Source organism: Solea solea, chromosome 15 (assembly GCF_958295425.1).
Source record: "Solea solea chromosome 15, fSolSol10.1, whole genome shotgun sequence".
Taxonomy (NCBI): Eukaryota; Metazoa; Chordata; class Actinopteri; order Pleuronectiformes; family Soleidae; genus Solea; species Solea solea.
Genome location: NC_081148.1, coordinates 10209300 through 10227603, shown reverse-complemented (window position 1 = coordinate 10227603; position 18304 = coordinate 10209300). Strand labels below are relative to the sequence as shown.

The following is an 18304-nucleotide window of genomic DNA, read 5'->3' as shown; positions in this document are numbered from 1 at the left end:
CTGACTCACACCACAACACACACACTGACAGATGCTCTGTGTAGCCTCAACACGCACTGACACAAACACCAACATGCTAAGCAAACAAGAGTGAGGAAAGACAGTAGGAGAGAGAAAAAGACAGACACAAACAGAGAGACCACTCATGTTGTCATCACACAGTTTTTCATTGTCTCATGATGTGAGCCAAACGTTGCCCTACTAAGGGTGTGTTTAACAAGGTGGATGCTGATTCTACAGAACTTTGACATTGTAAAAACAGTGGCACGGTCTATGTGCAGTCATTTTATGGGATGCAATGAATGGTCATGTTTGGATAGTTTGTTCCGAGCAGATATGGTAGACATGAGATGATGCACTTAATGTTTGCAACATCAGCAAAACTGATGTTCTGATATAAATAGCACTGTGGTTACAGTCAATTGAACAGAGATAGCATCCTCTGACTGAATAAAGGACAGACAATTTAGTAATTCTGACAATGATAATGTTATCAATATTGAAGTTTGAAGTGAAGCAACAACAAATAAGATAAAACGATGAACTTGTGGCTGCTAAACTGCATCCACTTACTCAGTCAAACAGCTTCTGTTTTAAAGTGGAGTAAGACAGCATCTTGTAGATATAAAGCCAGTAGAAAGACAAATAGAACACAGCAGGATATTCCCTCAAACTGCTGTGGGAAGGTATTTTAGGACATAGTCATAGTCAGGAAGTAACGGAAAACAGGGTGAATTGGTTTTGTAAACCAAGAGATGCTTTGGGAGCAGGGAAGCCTACAGACCCTGAGGGGTTGTAAAGAACAGAAAAGGATGATCATGAGACAACCAAACAATGTCTGGCCAGTCAAACACATTGGCTAGACAGGCAGACAGACAGACAAAGGTTTCTTATTATCCCCAGTGGTTGATTCTTCTCTCGATGTACAGAGATCAAAGTGTTCAGTGGAGGAGGGTTACAGTCTATTGTCTACACAGAGGTACAGTGTTATTCTGTGACTGAGATAAAAATATGCCTTGATATATAAACTATATAGCCCAGGTTGTCATTGTAAATGACAATTGGTTCTCAACTGACTTACCTGGATAACTAAAGGTAAAATATCCACTATACTGTATACCAGTGGTCAGCAACTGGCGGCCCATGGGGCAAAATTGGCCAGCCAGCATCAGTATCTGGCCGGGCAGATGATAAATGTTTTATTTGCTGATCTGCACAAACAATTACAATTTCATCCAAAATGTATTCATGTATTCAAACACTGATGTTTTGATGGATAGCCAGGTTTGGAGAGTAAATGTCAAATAACTATTATCATATGCTAGACTGAAAGAAACAGTGATTCTCAAAATTTTAACGATGCACAATAAACAGAACAAAAAGGGAAAATACAGTTTGTTAAGGTAATTTTTTTAAATTTTATCCTCTGCATTGTACACATTTGTGTATCAAAAGAGTCTTTGGAGCAAGTTGTTGATTAAAGACAAGTCCACATTATCACCTTGCCAATATTATTAGCTAAATGATTAGCCAAATGTACTTGCTGATCCCTCCTGTATATCTTACTTTGCCACCTGTGAATACTGTGGTGTCATAGAACTCACACTTATACAGCTATTTTAGAAACAGATTTTGTATGCATGTGTGATACTACTAACCCATATGAACTTACAGGGCTGCTAGTCAATCACCAGAGTTTTGTTTGATAGCAGTAAAATAATACAGTTTTTTTGTCCAATGTTTTGGCTGCTCTGGGGATTTCAGTCTCAAAGTGGGTGATTCCATTTGACATTTGAATTAAGTTGGCCTACTTTAACTCTAAAATGAAAAAAGCCAGCAAAAAGGGAAAATACTTAAAAGATATATTCTGTTAGGGTAACCTTATTTGACTTAGTATGAGAAAGAACCCTTGTCTAAACATTTTTCTTTTCTTGCACCACTGAAACCTGAACTCAATTCAGTAATTTGTCAGAGAAAAGCCTCAACCAATGCTGCAGGCTGAAATCCTTCATAAGTAAGCCTGTATTCTGAGTTTGCCATTATAGAGGCTTGTAAAGAGTCCTAAAGCTGAATGTTGTTTGGCAGCTGAGCCTCGTTTTTACCGAGCAGTACAGTGGTGCAATTTGGAACAGAAAACCCTGATCTGGCTTGTTTCCACCACAGGGTGATAGCTGTGTCAGCTACGTAAATAAAGTGACATCATACCAGCAAAACACAGTGTTGCCTGCCAATGAATACCATTACTAAGAACACAACATAGTAAACAAAAGACAATGGAGGACATCCTGCATTTCTTGGCATGTGGCTGTTTATCACAAGATGATTGGTTTTGTTTGAGAAAAGGCTGCAAGTTTCTAAGCAAAACGCCACCATTATTTCCTGCTGTCATGTGCCAGATGATTCTCAGTCGACCAATCAGCACCCATAGGAGCTGAATCACTGTGCTAGGTACCCCAGAGGAAGGGTGGTACAGATTGGCTATTTTGGTACCGTTCTCAATGTTTGACAATGGAAACACAAATAATTGCATAATGTACCATACCAAACTGAACTAAACTGAACCACTTGGTGAAAACAGGGCCTTTGTATCCCAGCCAAGGCTACCCACAAATACACATATACTAAATGCAGAGACCAACTGCATTAACTGTCTTTTTTCACTTGTTTAATGACAAGTTTATATACAACAACATGGAGATATGCACAGTATCAAATGACAAAGAAAAGTTGGTCATGCTTTCCACACTGTGCTTCTGTAAATCTAAATCCTGGCATTATATTAAAAAAAGTACTTAACTTCAAATTCAAATTGAATATTAAATAAAGAATTAAGAAGGCATACTATACACCATCAATAATTTATGCTGCCAGATAAAGACTACGCACTAACATTAATCTTTTCATGACAGGTATACAGCACCACATGCAGTGAGATGATAAATTATGACGATGTCAGGATAAAACTTCAAGTCTGCAGAAACTTCAGTGAGCAGCGGCTTCATGTGTGTTAATGTGGCTTATACAGGACATGTAGTATGTGGGTGAAAAAAAAAAAGCCAATGCAGCAGAAAAGACCATATGGTGCTGAAAAGCGGCCCCACACACATGCACACACACACACATCACAGTTGGCGAGAGGAACAAACAAGCAAAAACCTCCATTTAGCCAGCATCCGTCCATCCGCTTCATTGTTATTACCATACACAACCCAGCACAGTGAGCACATCCACTGGCCTTAAGAAATAAAGACACCACATGCTCAGTGACCTCTGTATACCACATGACCTACAGACCTACATATGGAAATTTTGATTTCATGCATGCTGAAAACTATAAGGCATAATAATAGAAACAATCTTCCCTTCAGCACTATATGAGAAAATGAAGTGATTATTCCTATAGAATATAAAGAGATAATTGATTATTAATAATCCAAGAGAATGATGAAGACAATGTCCTGCAGCGTTGTCTGTTCCAGCATATGTGATCAAGTCATGTGAGCATGCAGTACATTGTACAGATAGCACACTGAGATACACTTATTTCAAGAGACAGTTTTCTCAGTAGGACAAAACCAAATGTAGAAGAAACAGGACATTAAGCATTAAGCATTAAGTTGTGGCGGTGCCAGTTACGTATGGAATGTTTTCACTAAATTACATATTTAACAACCTATTCATTCATTTATAAAACTTAAAACTGTACTGTGTAACTCCAGATCTCAGGTCACCTGGTGATGTTCCTGCACTGTACACAAGAAGTTTTATGTCAGCACAGGTAGACCCAATTGCAGCATTGCGCTAGTAAAGCGAGATGACTGCAAACTGGTTGGAGTACAGTTTGCAGTCATCGAACAAATGCAGACGAAAGGTCAGTCAGTCAGTCATCATCTACCGCTTTATTCTCCACCAGAGGGTCGCGGGGGGTGCTGTGCCAATCTCAGCTACATCGGGCGATAGGCGGGGTACACCCTGGACAGTTCGCCAGTCCATTGCAGGGCCACACACAGATAGAACACAACCATTCACTCTCCCACTCACTTCTATGGTGAATTTGGAGCGTCCAATTTACCTAATCCCCACATTGCATGTTTTTGGACTGTGGGAGGAAGCCGGAGAACCCGGAGAGGATCCACGCACACACGGGGAGAACATGCAAACTCCATGCAGAAAGGCCCTTGTTCCAATCGGGGCTCAAACCCGGATCTTCTCACTGCAAGGCGAGAGTGCTAACCACTACACCACCGTGTGGCCCAACGAAAGGTTTCAGAGGTAAATTCTATTGCTCAAAAAAACCAGGTCATTTAGCAGTTTGACGGGATAAAGACTTCTTGTGTTCACACAAACAATCCCTCGGTCAGGTCTGATAGTTTTGCCTGACAGAGCCCCTTTTCAGATGAAGGATGCATCATATAAATACTGTCAAATCTTTTCTGTTCACAAAGACCAGGCAGAAAAATAACAACAAAAATCAACAAAGGTTACGCACTGCAGCTTTAAGTCCACTACTGTGAATACATCACTGTATTATATAGCTATAAAAGCTGTACTTAGCAGTGGTGAGTTCTCTCATGGCCCTTTGTAGCCCTGGCTGAACAGATAATAACTGACCTGTGGCACTTGAACAGGAACATACTGTAGGTATTTGGCCAACCCTGCCACGATTATGGCCACAGCATTATGCTGCCCACAGTGATAGCATTACAAAAATAGTGAAAACTCACAATGAAATTCACACTGGCACTGAGGAGGACAAAACGTTAGCATAACAGGACAATTGGGATAGGAAAATACCAAAATACAAGATCAATATCTGCAGTGGAAAGAAGCACAAAACACAGGAAACTCGCTAGGGAGTATGTTACACCCCAAAACAGATGTGAAGTTCAATCTGTTTAATTCTGTCATTTTGAGAAAATAAATTAAGAAAAAAAAAACAGACTCGCCCTCAGTGTTCCATAACAAGGAAAAAGCCAATGATTAGTTATTTGTTCGTATTTTCAAACTTCTCCGTACACCTCCCTTGTTTTTCTCTCTCACCGCACACAAGCATGAGCCTCACCAGGCCAAGCAGTGCGACTCTCATAACCCTGACAACATTTCTGCCATGACAGATTACAGAAGTGAGATTCACTGCTATATTTAACCATGGACTCCCTGGTACAAAAACCCCTTAAAGAAAACACTTGAGTAGAATTTAATGGAATAATAAGTTTCAGGCAGGGTTGTTTTGAGTCACAAATCATACTCCCTGACCAGTGAAGTAAAATTAACTCACTTCCTAAACTTCCTACTACACACAATAGCCATGGACAGGCCAGACAACAAAGTCCATGGTATCAGCTTCACACTAGAACAGAAAACAGGGTTCATAACATTGAAGTCAACAATCTCTGTGATGAATGATCATGCTACAACAACTTACCAAGGGATTCTATCAAGAACGCAAATGTAAGTAGCAAAGACAAATAAAAGAAGCACAATTGTTTTTGTTTTGTCAGTTCAGTGGTAATAGTAAACTTATGACTACACACAGACTGTTAACAACAAGAATACTAATTCATATGATGCCAAGGTTAGTAGTTTTTCACAGCAACAGAATCAACACAAGACAATTTCAACAAATATAACAACTACGTGCCATTTTACGATTCATTTACATGATGTTCTGTTATGATCAACATTTTGCAATGAACATTGCTCTGGTGACACCGACAGTTTTCAAAAATGCAACTGCTTGCAGAGCCAACCAGCTTGCCGTCTGCCACATTTGCAGCGGTCACGAAAGAGGGTGGAAAAAAGGCAGGGTAAAAGAGAGAGGGAGGAAGGAGAAGAAACTGGACTGGATGGTATTATCTGCACATTCTATGGCTCACAACCAAAAAAAATTGAATTCTTACAGCTGAGGGAGAAGGAGGAGGAGACCAACAACTCTCACTGCAGTAGCCAATGTATACTTAAGCTCTTCAGCTTTTCAAGAACAAATCAGCCCAGTATGTGACAAGTTAACTGTGTTACAAACCATTATCAGGAATGTATGTAACCTTCACTGACTTTATTGCACTAAATGCAATAAAGGGAAATTATTGAGATGAATAGATACAACCTCGCTGCTGCTGCCCTGAATGGAAGTCTGTTTCCAGTGTTTCAAACAGATGAACAACTTAATTATTTGTCATGCATCTACTTCAACCATAAGACATTATCATGGTCTGGCCCTGATGATCAAACACCATTTACGATTATGATTTATGATTAAGATGTCATCCTAATTAGGAGATGAAAAGCATCAGTATTAAAGATGTGGAAATTAATGTATACGAAATGAATTGCGATTTCACTACTTTGTGCTGATGACAGCAAAACTCAAAGTCATAAAACACAAAGAGAGAACGGATGCATGTAGGCCAGCTACATCTGCCCCACGAAAACAAAGCCTCCACACAGGAGAAGAGGAGGAGGAGGAGGAGGAGGAGGAGCGAGTCGGACATCAGCAAACGCTGCAGCCACGTAATAACACAGTCAAATGCATACTATTATATTTAAATTTGAAATTTAAATAGATTAAAATAAGACTCGGAGATGAGTGTGTGTCTCCAGTGAGGGAAGCACAAAGCGTTCAACGCGACCGCTCGTCATTGATGTGCATCCCGCTGCCTCCACAGCCTCCATGCGGTTACAGGAGGATGTAACTAACAGGGGGAAAAACAGGTCATTGTGAAATATAATGATGGAGCATATAGAGACAATGTGACCGGTAATGCTGTTTTAACAGAGGCAGTAGAGTGGTGAGGCTGTGCGGTTTTACAAAGGCGGAGCAGGACACGCTGGTCATGCCGCTGCTGCTGACAATAGTAGCCATACAGTTAGCCAACACAGTCAAAGCAGACTGTGCCGTTATTAGCATAACAGTATATGTGCTTGTTTATTAAACGCTGTGCATCAAATACCACTAAGGTTTTTTCTGTTTTTGATGTCACGAAGCTCCGAAATCGACCGATAATGTTTTTTTATATGTGGACACTGGAAACCCAAATAAACACAAAACGGTGGACAGCAGAAAAAGCCTAAAATCGACTCTTTCCATAATTATTTCTGGCGTGAACGTCACATGGTCGGTTGCCCAACTAAACGCCTACTTTTAAAACAGGCGGTAAATAAATAGCATTCCCCAAATAAAAGTAAAAGTCCAGTCCTCACTTACCCCGTTTTTCTCTCTTGTGTGCTGCTGTTGAGGGTGTGTATATGTGTGTGTGAGGAGCCCAGCCCTGCCGCAGCAGTTCACTCTGCCTCTGTGCGGCGGCGGCAGCAGCAGCAGCGGCAGCAGCAGCGACGGCCTTCTCTCTTTCCGTTGCTCAGCAAAACGCTGCTGCATGCCACGGAGCGGCGCGCGGACAAACGTCAACGCGCTGACGTAAACGCGGCGGAAATAACAACTAGGACTGCCGCTATGAACTTTCAAATTAAAAGCATAATGCATATTATATACAGCCCCCTTAGCTAAGTAGTTAATATATTAATTTGAATAACAAAACCAATAGTTGTCCCACTTACATGAAGCAACGGAAATTATTAAGTGAACAGACCTCTTGGATCCATAATATATTGAGATAGTGTCATTGGAGGAGATTTGAGTTGTATCTTCTTCTCTTATTTGTTGTATTTGAGTTGTATCTTGTTAGTTATTTGAAAATAACACATACATCTATTGTCCATTACGAATAACTGAAGAAGGATCACATCATTTCATAATTAAAAACAAAGCTTTTTTTAATAAGATTAAATTATGTTTATCCTGCATAATTATGGTCAATTCGCTGTGCTTGATAAAAGATTGATGGTCTTTTCCTGAAATTATCTTTGTTGGAACATTTCATATAAACTATGCAAGGGATAATTTAACATACTGTGTATTAGTTAAGGTTAATTAACATTTGGTTTATTATGGAAGTGAAAAAAGTGTTTGATTTTCTTTGGAGCATACTATGGATTGAAGATACGTTTTGCTGTTTTAGCTGCACCTGCAGGAAATGTGTGGTAAACTGGACATACAATAGAATAATATAGCCTACTGAATTTTTTTTTATATAGATGACACAAGAGACTGATATCACAAATGGTTTCAAATGGTAATATATTCATAGCATTTGATCTACCTTTTATTTTTTTAAAACAGTCATCGTAATTTCCTGTGTTTCGGTTTTTGAGTACGGGTTCATGCAGTTCTTCCAGAAGCGCCTGCGTCCACACTTCCAACCGTGGATTGCTCCAACTCGACTCAGACAGAGGGAGGGTGAAGAGAAGAGCTGGTTTCCTAGTTTGCCTGATCACGTTTCAGGGTCTTTTGTGCGACCGTGCATCCCATCGTCAGCTGACTGTTCCTGCTGCATATTAAGTGCAGTTCAAATGAATTGGTTTCACCGGGAACCAAACAATTATTGTAATGTTCGAATAAAGAAATTTGCAATGCGTTTCTACATCCTTCCCCTGAACACGTGCACTGCCTTCCTTATGTTAATTTTCCTGTTCATAAAGACTTAAATACCCACATTTAGAATGTAATAAATACATTGATAATCCATAAACAGTTAATTTAGATGTGTAGAATTTTTGTTTTATGATACCTCAATGACAAAATATATATTTTTAAAAATTCAAAAATCAAAACCGGTACACTCCTGCTTTGTTTGGCATGTGACGTCATGACGCCACCTCTCTGTAGGCGTAAAAGCACTCGGTTTACTACCGAGGACCTTCCGCCGAGAAAGGCGGATAATGTGTTTCAAATCTAATTTAAATCACTTCGTTTGACCGCGGTGTCTTTTCCTTTCATAATAGTTTTGTCATTAATTCGAATACTTTTATAATGCTATCGCTTCGTAAATTTTGGTCGCTTTTACTGTAGTTTTGAGGTGATTAATACGAGTTTTAGGATATGGAGCATCATAAGCAAAGTAAATATTGACATATTTCGATATTAATATGTTTGAATTTCCGTAGTAGTGTTATATATTTCATGAATGTATATATACAATTTAAACTGTCTTATCCTTTTTCCCCGGACAATATTTCCCTTCCGGCAAATCAGGTGACAAAATCGAACAGCCTCGTCCGTTAGCGGTTAGAGCAGGAATGTGCTGGCTGTTGTTGGCTGTTCGGGAAACATGGACACCCAGCGGGACGTTCAAACTTCCAAACGACACGGAGGCACTAGGTCGTTACTGTCGGCCGGTTCCGCCACCGCCATGGAGGTTAAACGCAAGAAAATACGACAGAGCACTTTATTCCAACAAACAGAGGTATGTTTGGTCAAAGACTTACACACCAGAGTTGTTGGTTTTAGCTTGTATTGTAATGACAGTTGTCACCGGAGGGCGTGACAACTTAGTGCAAAGCTACTAAGGAAAGCAAGATAATACGTGGTTCCTCTGTTTTGTTTGCACAGCTTTAATAACATATTTGGAAGCCTTTATTCAAATAACTTGCAAATAACAATTGTATTTTCTAATATTTGTCTCAAACATTCTCAGTGGTTCCCAAACTAGGGGCCTTAATTATACTAACCAGGGTGGGTTGAGAAACATGCGTGGTGCATGTAGAGATTACACGATTTCTCAGTTAATCAGTTATTAATCAATTACTAACTAAATCACCTATTCACATTCATTGTTTTTAATCAATTTAAATTAATAAATGATTTTGATAATCAGCATGAGTGGATTTTCTTATATGTATACTGTATACATATATTTATGTATATACATATATATATACATATATATGTGTGTGTGTGAATGATATGTTTTCTATGATCTATGAAAGTTTGATGACATCGTCATATGAAACATTTATACATATTCAACAATTTTCTCACATTTTAAGGGTGAAACAACTAATTGACAGATTCATTATGAACAAAAAATAATAATTAGTTGCAGCCCTATTGCACTTTCAGCAAAGCATGGATATGATTGTGAAGGAAGTGGCACATTTTTTTTAAATAATCATTTTCTTAATAATTCAAGTAAACGATTAATGTTATAGCTGTCAAGTACTACCGCTGCTAACTAACTTTCACTTCCATGGGAAAAGTTGCACCAGTTGCTCAGAACGGGGAGTCGCCCCTTTATGCTGTTTCGTGAAACCAGAGACCCCCTCCACCCCCACCCCACTGTATTGTTTCTCTAAGCATGTAAAGAAATAATGTCCTTGTCTTTGTTGTCTTTGCTCTAACTCTGCACAAACTAATGTCCTTTCAGGCTAAAAGCATGAAACAATGTCCAAGTCTTCTGAATGACACCTTTCAGATAGTGGAGGATATGAATTTGTTATACATACGACAAATTTCTAAGACGTTACAGGTGCATATGTGTAAATATAAAATAAAAAGCTGTAGATGGTGTACTTGAAGATGGAGTATTTTTAATAAGGCATGGGATAGTTTCAGAATTGCCCTGATTAGTTGCTTGCACCATACTATTCCTGCATTTCCATTCTGCATTTTTAGCATATGATCTAATGTCACTCTGCTTGTTAGTCATTATTAAACTAGCTGATCCCCTTCTGCATTCACCATGACAGCTCCCTTTTTCCAACAAGTTGCTCTTGAGTGATGAAAAAAGACACCTCTTGACATGGGCTACACATTTAAAACATCCCATCAGTGTGGTTGTAGCCCCCAATACTTCATAGTATCACAAGATTCCACCAATATTCTGTTTGCAAGTAGATCGATTGTTCCAGAAACATTTTGCCTTCTTCTGTTTTTGCCAAAATCAATACAGGCACAAGATACACAAATATATGTACATCACTTACTGACAGGACAGAGCAATGTCACACCTTCATTGGTGCCATAACAACACTCAAGGGCAACTTAACTCTAACTTCACAATAGCAAATCCATGTTTGGTCTCATCATGTCCATCTCTCATCCTCTTTCTTTTATAGCATATTGTTTGATGGACTAACACAAGTTCAGAACAAGCTACCTGTCAGTGTTTTGTCATAATTTGGTCATTTTGAAATTTCTCCTGTCTTTCCCACGAAGAACACTAACTTGCAAGAAAAGCTGGACTTTGAGGTGCGAATGCGAGAGGGGGCCTATAAGCTGCTGCTCGCCTGCAGTAAGAGAGAGCAAGTTCTCAACACCTCCAAGAACCTACTGACCTGCAATGCCAGGATCAAGGCTTATTTGACTCATCTCCAGAAGATGAAACAGGAACAAGACATGATGAGGTCAGCCAAGGGGTAAGGGATGCTGGTTTTTAGGTGTGGAAGAATTTGGAAATGATGTTTGGAATCACTGTCGGTCAGGCTCAGAACACATCAAAGTATATAGTTGCAGATCAGGTTGTAATACACTCTAATTGATTGGATTGGGATTTTGGAAGCAAGTTTAAATCTGTTTTTAGATGCAACAATGATACCCAGATTGTGACCAGTTTTAACAGTGAATTCAAATTCTTAATTCAGACCTGATCCAGATTCAGATGACCGTGTGCCCTGTAATGGGACAATTGCAATATCAGGTAAGATTGCACCCCCACCCACAATCATTCCATCTTCTAGTGCTGTGTTGTGAATAGAGTTTTCTCCTCTCTGATGTAGGGCTGCGTGTTCCTTTGCTGTGGAAGGATTCGGACCACTTTAACAATAGAGGGAGTAAGTTTGTTCGTGTTTTACTACCATTTAGGCCTTCTGTTCAGCTTTACTGTGTGTTATTTGCAGATTCCTTTTTGTACTAGCATGGATTGTGCTCTCCCTGTATTAATTAGGCTCTCGTCGAGTGGCAGTGTTCTGTCTGCTGCAGATTGGCTCCGAGGTGTTTGACACAGACATGGTGGTGGTAGACAGATCAATTACTGACATCTGCTTTGAGGGGGTCACAATCTTGTAAGTATTTTTTTGTACATGTTAAATATGCAGAGTGGAACAGTTAGACGAGCTGCACTCGCTCATTTGAGTTTGGTGTAATGGTTTTCATTTTTAATTTCATGGTTTATTCATGCATATTCCTCTCTCTTCCCCTGACATAGTAAAGAAGCAGTTCCTCAGTTTGACCTGAGGGTGGAGCTGTGGAGCTGTGCCCTGGAGGAAGAGCTCACAATGGCAAACACACCAAAGAAACTGGCCAAGAAGTTCCGAAACTCCTTTGGAAAAACAGCTGGGAAGAAGCTCTGCCCTCTGCTGGACACTCCAGACGCTGACACGTTCCTGCAGAACAACCCTATTCCCTCGTATGTTTTCAGTCACTATGTAAAACTCTTTATAGACTCTTTGTTCCCGATTTTAAATTTGGGAACTAATTTGATTATAATGACCTGTTACTGATTAAAAGGTGTAGCTGTAGCCGCAGTGTTGGAGTTGTTAAAAAAATGTCAATGAAGAACAATATAATTTAAGTTGGTATTAAACATTTATTATGCAATGTCTTTGTTAATTACCCCTGCCAGGGATATTGTGTTTTCTCTAGCATTTTCAGTTTATCTGTGAGCAGGATTGCAAAAATAGAATAATTTCCATAAAATATTCTGGATAACAGAGTGGATGCAGTGTCTATTCTTTCCCACAACTATGGGTATATTAGTACCCTACCTGGCACCACTGAATCATTTTTTATGGGAAGAAATAGTAGTTATCTTTAACTCTACCACCTGAATTTTACATGTGGAGAAAAAAAAACAACACGTTAATCAACATTTGGAGAGAATCATGCTACTTTTTGTATGTGTTTGTGTGTGTGTCTACCTGTACCAGTGGAGCCAAGTACAGCCTGCTGGCCTACACCACTCTGTCTCTGTCTGAGGCTGAGGGCAGCTTTCAGTCTCACTCCCTCATTGTCCTCCAAAATGGTAAGAGACAAAGGCGTAGAAATGTAATATCTGGGGATATAAAGGGATTATGCTTTCTATCTCCTGATTTGATTCAGCGTCGGGGTAATAATTTAATATTTTATTCACTATTAATATTGAAATCTAAAATTAAACAAAATAACCCATGATTGAAGTTTGGCTTGGATTATTTTTCTGCGTGAGTGATTAGAATAGATGCATAAAATAAATACATGGGGGGAAATAATACTGTTATTACTAAATCCACCTGTTATATGAAGTTCTCTAATTTCAGAGTATTTGACATTTAAATATATATACGTTGTTTCTGTAAAAATAATTATAATTGACCTTATTCACAGCAGATATTTCTCAACATGAAATAGAAGGACAAGTTTTAAGAGAGATGATGTCATGCAATTGTTTAGGTTAAAGGATAAACCTTTGACCTTAATTTTAAAACACAATTCATGCGTTCCATATTTTCTGGGTTTCATTATATCACTGCTACAGCAATCAATCTAATGTTGACTTTTGCACAATATTGTTTATTTATATTTGTGGGATTTATTGTCTGGTGTCCATTAACCTCCCAGCTGAGTGGTCATCCTGGCTTCCGCTTTATGGTAACCTCTGCTGTCGGCTGGTTGCGCAGCCTGTCTGTATGACACAAAGCATGATGAGCGGCTACCTGAGTCAGAAGGTGAGTTGAATGTTGTTATCATTAAGACTAGCCCAAAAGCTGGTTCCAAGGTTGAAAAATCTAAGTGCTATTGTTTGTTTTTTTGGACATTTCTAGCAAAGTGTGGAGGGGATGAACCGCTGCTGCAGTCTTTACTGTGTCTTGAGTGCAGGTTTTTTGTCCTGTTATTTCACACCAGAAGAAATTGATGCGAAAGTGCACCCTACTCTCAAGATACCTGTCAATAAGGTGAGCCAATGTACTGACCTTCACATTCTACATTTATTTTTTTCTTGTTCAAGTTGTTCTGTCGATGCCTCACCCCAGAATACACACTTCCTATTAGAGAATCATATTGCAGTTAATATAGTTAAAATATCTCAACGTGCACCTAATTTTCTCTCTTTAAAATATTAGATGAATAAATTGAGAGGCAAAAGAGAGAGATTAATGGTACTGTTATGACTGTTACTACATCTCTATTTTATAGACTGTTCAAATATCTGATTTAAATCAAAACATAACTTGTTTATTTAAAGATCAGTTTGACTTTACATTTGCAGAATAAACAAAATGCAAACTGAAACTGTACTCTGTGAGATCCTGCTGCTTTCAACTGAATATTTAATTTCTGCAGTAGGAGAGATGCACTTTTAACTGCAACATCTCATAACGTAGCTTAAATATGTTGTCGTTTCTTTGTTGTGTCAATTTCATAGAGCACCCGGATCCGTGTGATGGAGAAAGAGAGAACAGGCCAGAAATCCCGGAGTATGTCTATTATCAACCCTTCACATGAGGGATATGAGACTGTTGTCTTCGCCACAGACACCAGGGAGGAACTGGAGGACTGGTTGGACGCTCTCCACCAGCATCTCTATGATCAGAGTGAGTGACATGTGGCGTACACTTGGGATTCATAAATAGGCATGAAAGAAAATATCAATAGACTACAACATTCTGATACTGTATACATTCTTTGAAGCGCTGTATCGATATGGAACTAGTCTTGACTGTGGTTTTCTGACAGCGGTTTTGTGGTGTATTTAAGCATCTGACCACTAGTTAGCAGCAGGGTTTTTGGCCTCATTCCATTCCTCTCACGAAACAAAGAAGATAGTTTATCGTTTATGCATATAACACTTTTACTGTTACTGTGGAGTTGCAATATGTCCCAATATATAGACAATATCGTATCCGGATTATATCTGTATCAGGATTATGTGACATACTGCCAGATTCTTGTCAGTACAAAGCCCTATTCATTATTTATGTGTCTATGAAAGGTTGTGTGTGTTTACATAAAAGAATGTCTTGGACTGAAGCCGTTGCTGTATATAAATTTAGCTAAAGTTCTCTTTGCAGATACCATAATGTTTTATTTTTGCCTCTTATGCCTCCCCTTGTTGACAATCAGGCCAGTGGCTGCACTGCTGCGACCAGCTAATGAAGATCGAGGTCACATCACCACGGAAACCATCGCTCTTCCTCGCAAAGCAGGCTGACTCTGTTTACAACGACCTCAGTGAGTAATTGGAAAAGGTGGATGAATAGAGTTAGATGCTTGATGTTTAATATTTTGAAGGGTTTTCATTTGTGATTTATTGGTGTCTATTTATAGAAGATACTGAGCAAGTGCATGAAATGCCTCATTGAAGTTAATATATTCTGGTAACCGTGTATCATGGCTTTAATTTCGATGGCGATGCATGTAAAAAAAAAATCCTTTTACATACTAATTAGGATATTGTGCTATGTGTCATTGTTATAATCCATTGAACATGGAAATAAGACACAAAGCTGGTATAAACCTGATGTCTAGGCGTTTATATTATTATTTATACCCTTTCTTTTCCTTCTAGGTATAAATTCACCTGGCAGGTTTGAGAGCATTGCTGATATTATCCACAACAAGATAGAGGAGACAGATGGCCGCTTTCTAATTGGTCATGAGGAGGAGAAGGAAGTGCCTCATTGGTCGACTCTGTTCGATGGATCGCATTCAGTGGTCGTGCAAAAGAGTATTCTGTCCCAGAGCAAAACCTCCACCCCTTGTTCAAGCCCCAACTCCGGCTCAACATCCAACAGCAACAAGAAGCGACGTGCCCCGCCCCCTCCCTCTGACAGAGTGGCTTATACTCCTCCCACCCATCCTGCCAGACCTCCTCTTCCTGCCAGACCTCCTCCTCCTCCTCCAGTCATATACCAGGAGAAGGAGAACACCGGCACTTGTGCTTCACGCCTGACCACAAGGTCCAAAACAGGCAGACCGTCTCTGGACGCCAAGTTTTCCGCCATCATCCAGCAGCTCCAGCGGAGCAATGCTGGAGGTGCTGGGGCCTCCAGTCGCAAAAACGCTCCATTGGGCGTCCTCGATATACAACCACAGGGTCCGCCGCAGCCTCCTCTCCAGCAGCTGGAGTACCAGAACGTCCAAACCCAGGCACCGGAAACCACTGCAGAACATGGTTTCATCAGACCCAGTCATGGTCCTGTTCCTGTACCAAGGAGCAAACTGAGGAAGTCTTTCAGAGAGAGGATGAACATGAAAGCCTTGTGAACTTGACCTTCAACTATATATATGCATTTAAACAACTAATTCATATTAGTCCCTGTTGTGGAACTTTTCAGCTGAGCAAGGCAACACTGGTAAAATTGCAAATCACAATATATTTGACTTGGTCTTAATAGCAGTATTGGGAGGATATTTTAAGAAAGACCGTGCTTCAAGTCTTTAATAATAATGGAGTACTTTATCATTTTGAGGAATATCCTTATCCGATTTCTTGCCAACAGTTAGATGTGCAGATCAATAACAAACTAATATCTGTACAATAAATAAAAGAACCTGTAGCCACTTGATGGAAAGCTTAGCTTCGTATAACAATTGAAAAAAATAACAACAAAAAACCCAGCTATCCTGGCTGAGGCAGTGAATATCAACTAACCAGCACCTCCAAAGCTTACTAATTATATCATGTTTAATGTGTTAAAAAAGGACAAACTTACAGTTTTATGGGCGATGAAGTGTCAGTCTATTTCTTGGCTGAGTGCAGTCGGTCTCATCATCGCCAGAAGAATTTTTACCCACTAATCCAGTCCAGAAATTCACTGCTTCTAGCCAAGAAAATGAATAATAAATTAAACCTCAACGTTAACACGCCGTTTTTTGTTTTTTGTTAAATAGTGAGCTTTGTGAGTTACCTTTGAAGACAGCTAAGACTAACTGTTTTCCCTTCTTTCAAGTCTTTGTGCCAAGATAAGCCATCCATCTTTCAGCTTGGTATTGACTGGATAGGTATTAGGGTGATATCAATCTTCACATCTAACTCACAGCAACAAAGTGAATCACTGTATTTCCTAAGATGTCATGGTATTGCTATAACCTAAAGGATGTCTGTGTGACATGATATCTAAAAGCGTCCTCACACCGTCCGTCATGTTAACCCAAATGCCAGGTGACACCTCGTATTACAATATCAATATTGCATTGATACATCTCCAGCTCCAGTCGCCATTTCTCAACTTTTTTTCATGTGCAGCTAACCCACAGATGAAATTGGAAGCTGTTGTGTTGGCTTGAGCACCACCATCATCAATCCCACTAAAATGGAAAGGCCTATTTCTCTGCTCTGCCACTGGAACATGGACTGAAGAAAAAGAGCCTTTCCAAAAGCACTCAAATTGGAATTGATCCACTGGCCAACTGTGGAGGAGTCATTCCTTTTGGAACTATTGACTTATTCCACTTACTGTGACGACTTTATGACCACTATGGCTGATTTCAAGGGAACAGGATTTTAGGAGCAATTGCAAGCACTAATGTGACTTCTCCATTTCCCAGAGGTCTTAATAATGGAGCGACCTTGGTTTTCAGTGGCTACATGGCATGTCAAACATAATTTAACTGCGCCGCCAAGAAAATGGTATGAATAAAACTGAATGCATCGGTATTTTGAGTGGCTAGAATAATGAACGCCCTTGTGTTTTTATCTATCTAGTACTGCTAGCCATTTATTTGAAACGCTCAATGATCATATGTTGAAAGATGGGCTTCATAATTAACTGGAGTGTACAAAACATTAGGTTTAGCTTCTTTCTCTGACATTGCCTCGCCTGGAGTAGCAGAATGGGCAAGGCTACAGTCTCATTTGTCTTTCTTTCTTTCTTTTTTTTTATCTCACTCTGTAAATTCTGTTTAATCAAGAGGGGGAGATGGGGAGACACAGATTACAGGAGGATTTAGTTTAAGCCGTGAAAGAACTAGGAATGGACTGAACAAAAGGGGGATGCAGCTCAGTATATTAGCATTGTGTTCAAATGCCTCCCATGATTTGAGGGTATTAACCATTAAATTAGTTCATAGTATGTTTTTACCAATTCTGACGTGGCTACACCTCAGGCTTTGTGATGCTACAACCATCACAGTTCTGTAACACATCCATGCATTTCATCTATTTTAGTTATACTAAAGCATAAATACTTTACATGTAATTATTACTGACCATTACTGTGAAAAACTAACTCTTCTTTATTGTTTTGGACATTTGAGTGTTCAGCCCAACCAGTGGAAAAGGCATTCTATTAAAATTAACATAGGAGAAAAGCAGGCCAGCTTGTGATTATAAATGTAACTGTGATTTATGACACGGTCTAAACATTGTCAATTTGTTTTGGGCTAAACTCGTGAGCCAAAATTTATATTCGTCCGTAATGCGTTTTAAAAATGTAATTTCTTGTTCACGCAACGGCAACAAATGTACCAGCTGTAATTGATGGGGTTTGTTTG

General features: G+C 39.4%; 2 protein-coding genes across 3 annotated transcripts in view; one reads left to right on the top strand and one right to left on the bottom strand.

The window, feature by feature from the left end:
* The window catches only part of cep170aa (centrosomal protein 170Aa), a 38327-nt gene extending 30961 nt beyond the window's left edge, over positions 1-7366 (bottom strand). Inside the window, exon 1 of one of the 2 annotated variants that reach the window (XM_058651452.1) lies at positions 7205-7366. The gene's annotated coding sequence lies outside the window, so the exon portion shown is untranslated. The remainder of the gene's footprint in view (positions 1-7204) is intronic. The other variant, XM_058651451.1, reaches the window with a different exon arrangement.
* A 1478-nt stretch (positions 7367-8844) lies between these two features.
* Positions 8845-16673, top strand: rtkn2 (rhotekin 2). The gene is made up of 13 exons (XM_058652267.1): positions 8845-8954; positions 9089-9299; positions 11051-11250; positions 11476-11531; positions 11611-11664; positions 11778-11895; positions 12039-12239; positions 12760-12854; positions 13430-13536; positions 13633-13764; positions 14235-14403; positions 14933-15040; positions 15378-16673. Exons 2-13 carry the CDS (start codon positions 9165-9167, stop codon positions 16073-16075), a joined length of 2073 nt encoding a protein of 690 aa, XP_058508250.1. The 5' UTR covers positions 8845-8954; positions 9089-9164; the 3' UTR covers positions 16076-16673.
* The last annotated feature ends 1631 nt before the right edge of the window (positions 16674-18304 follow it).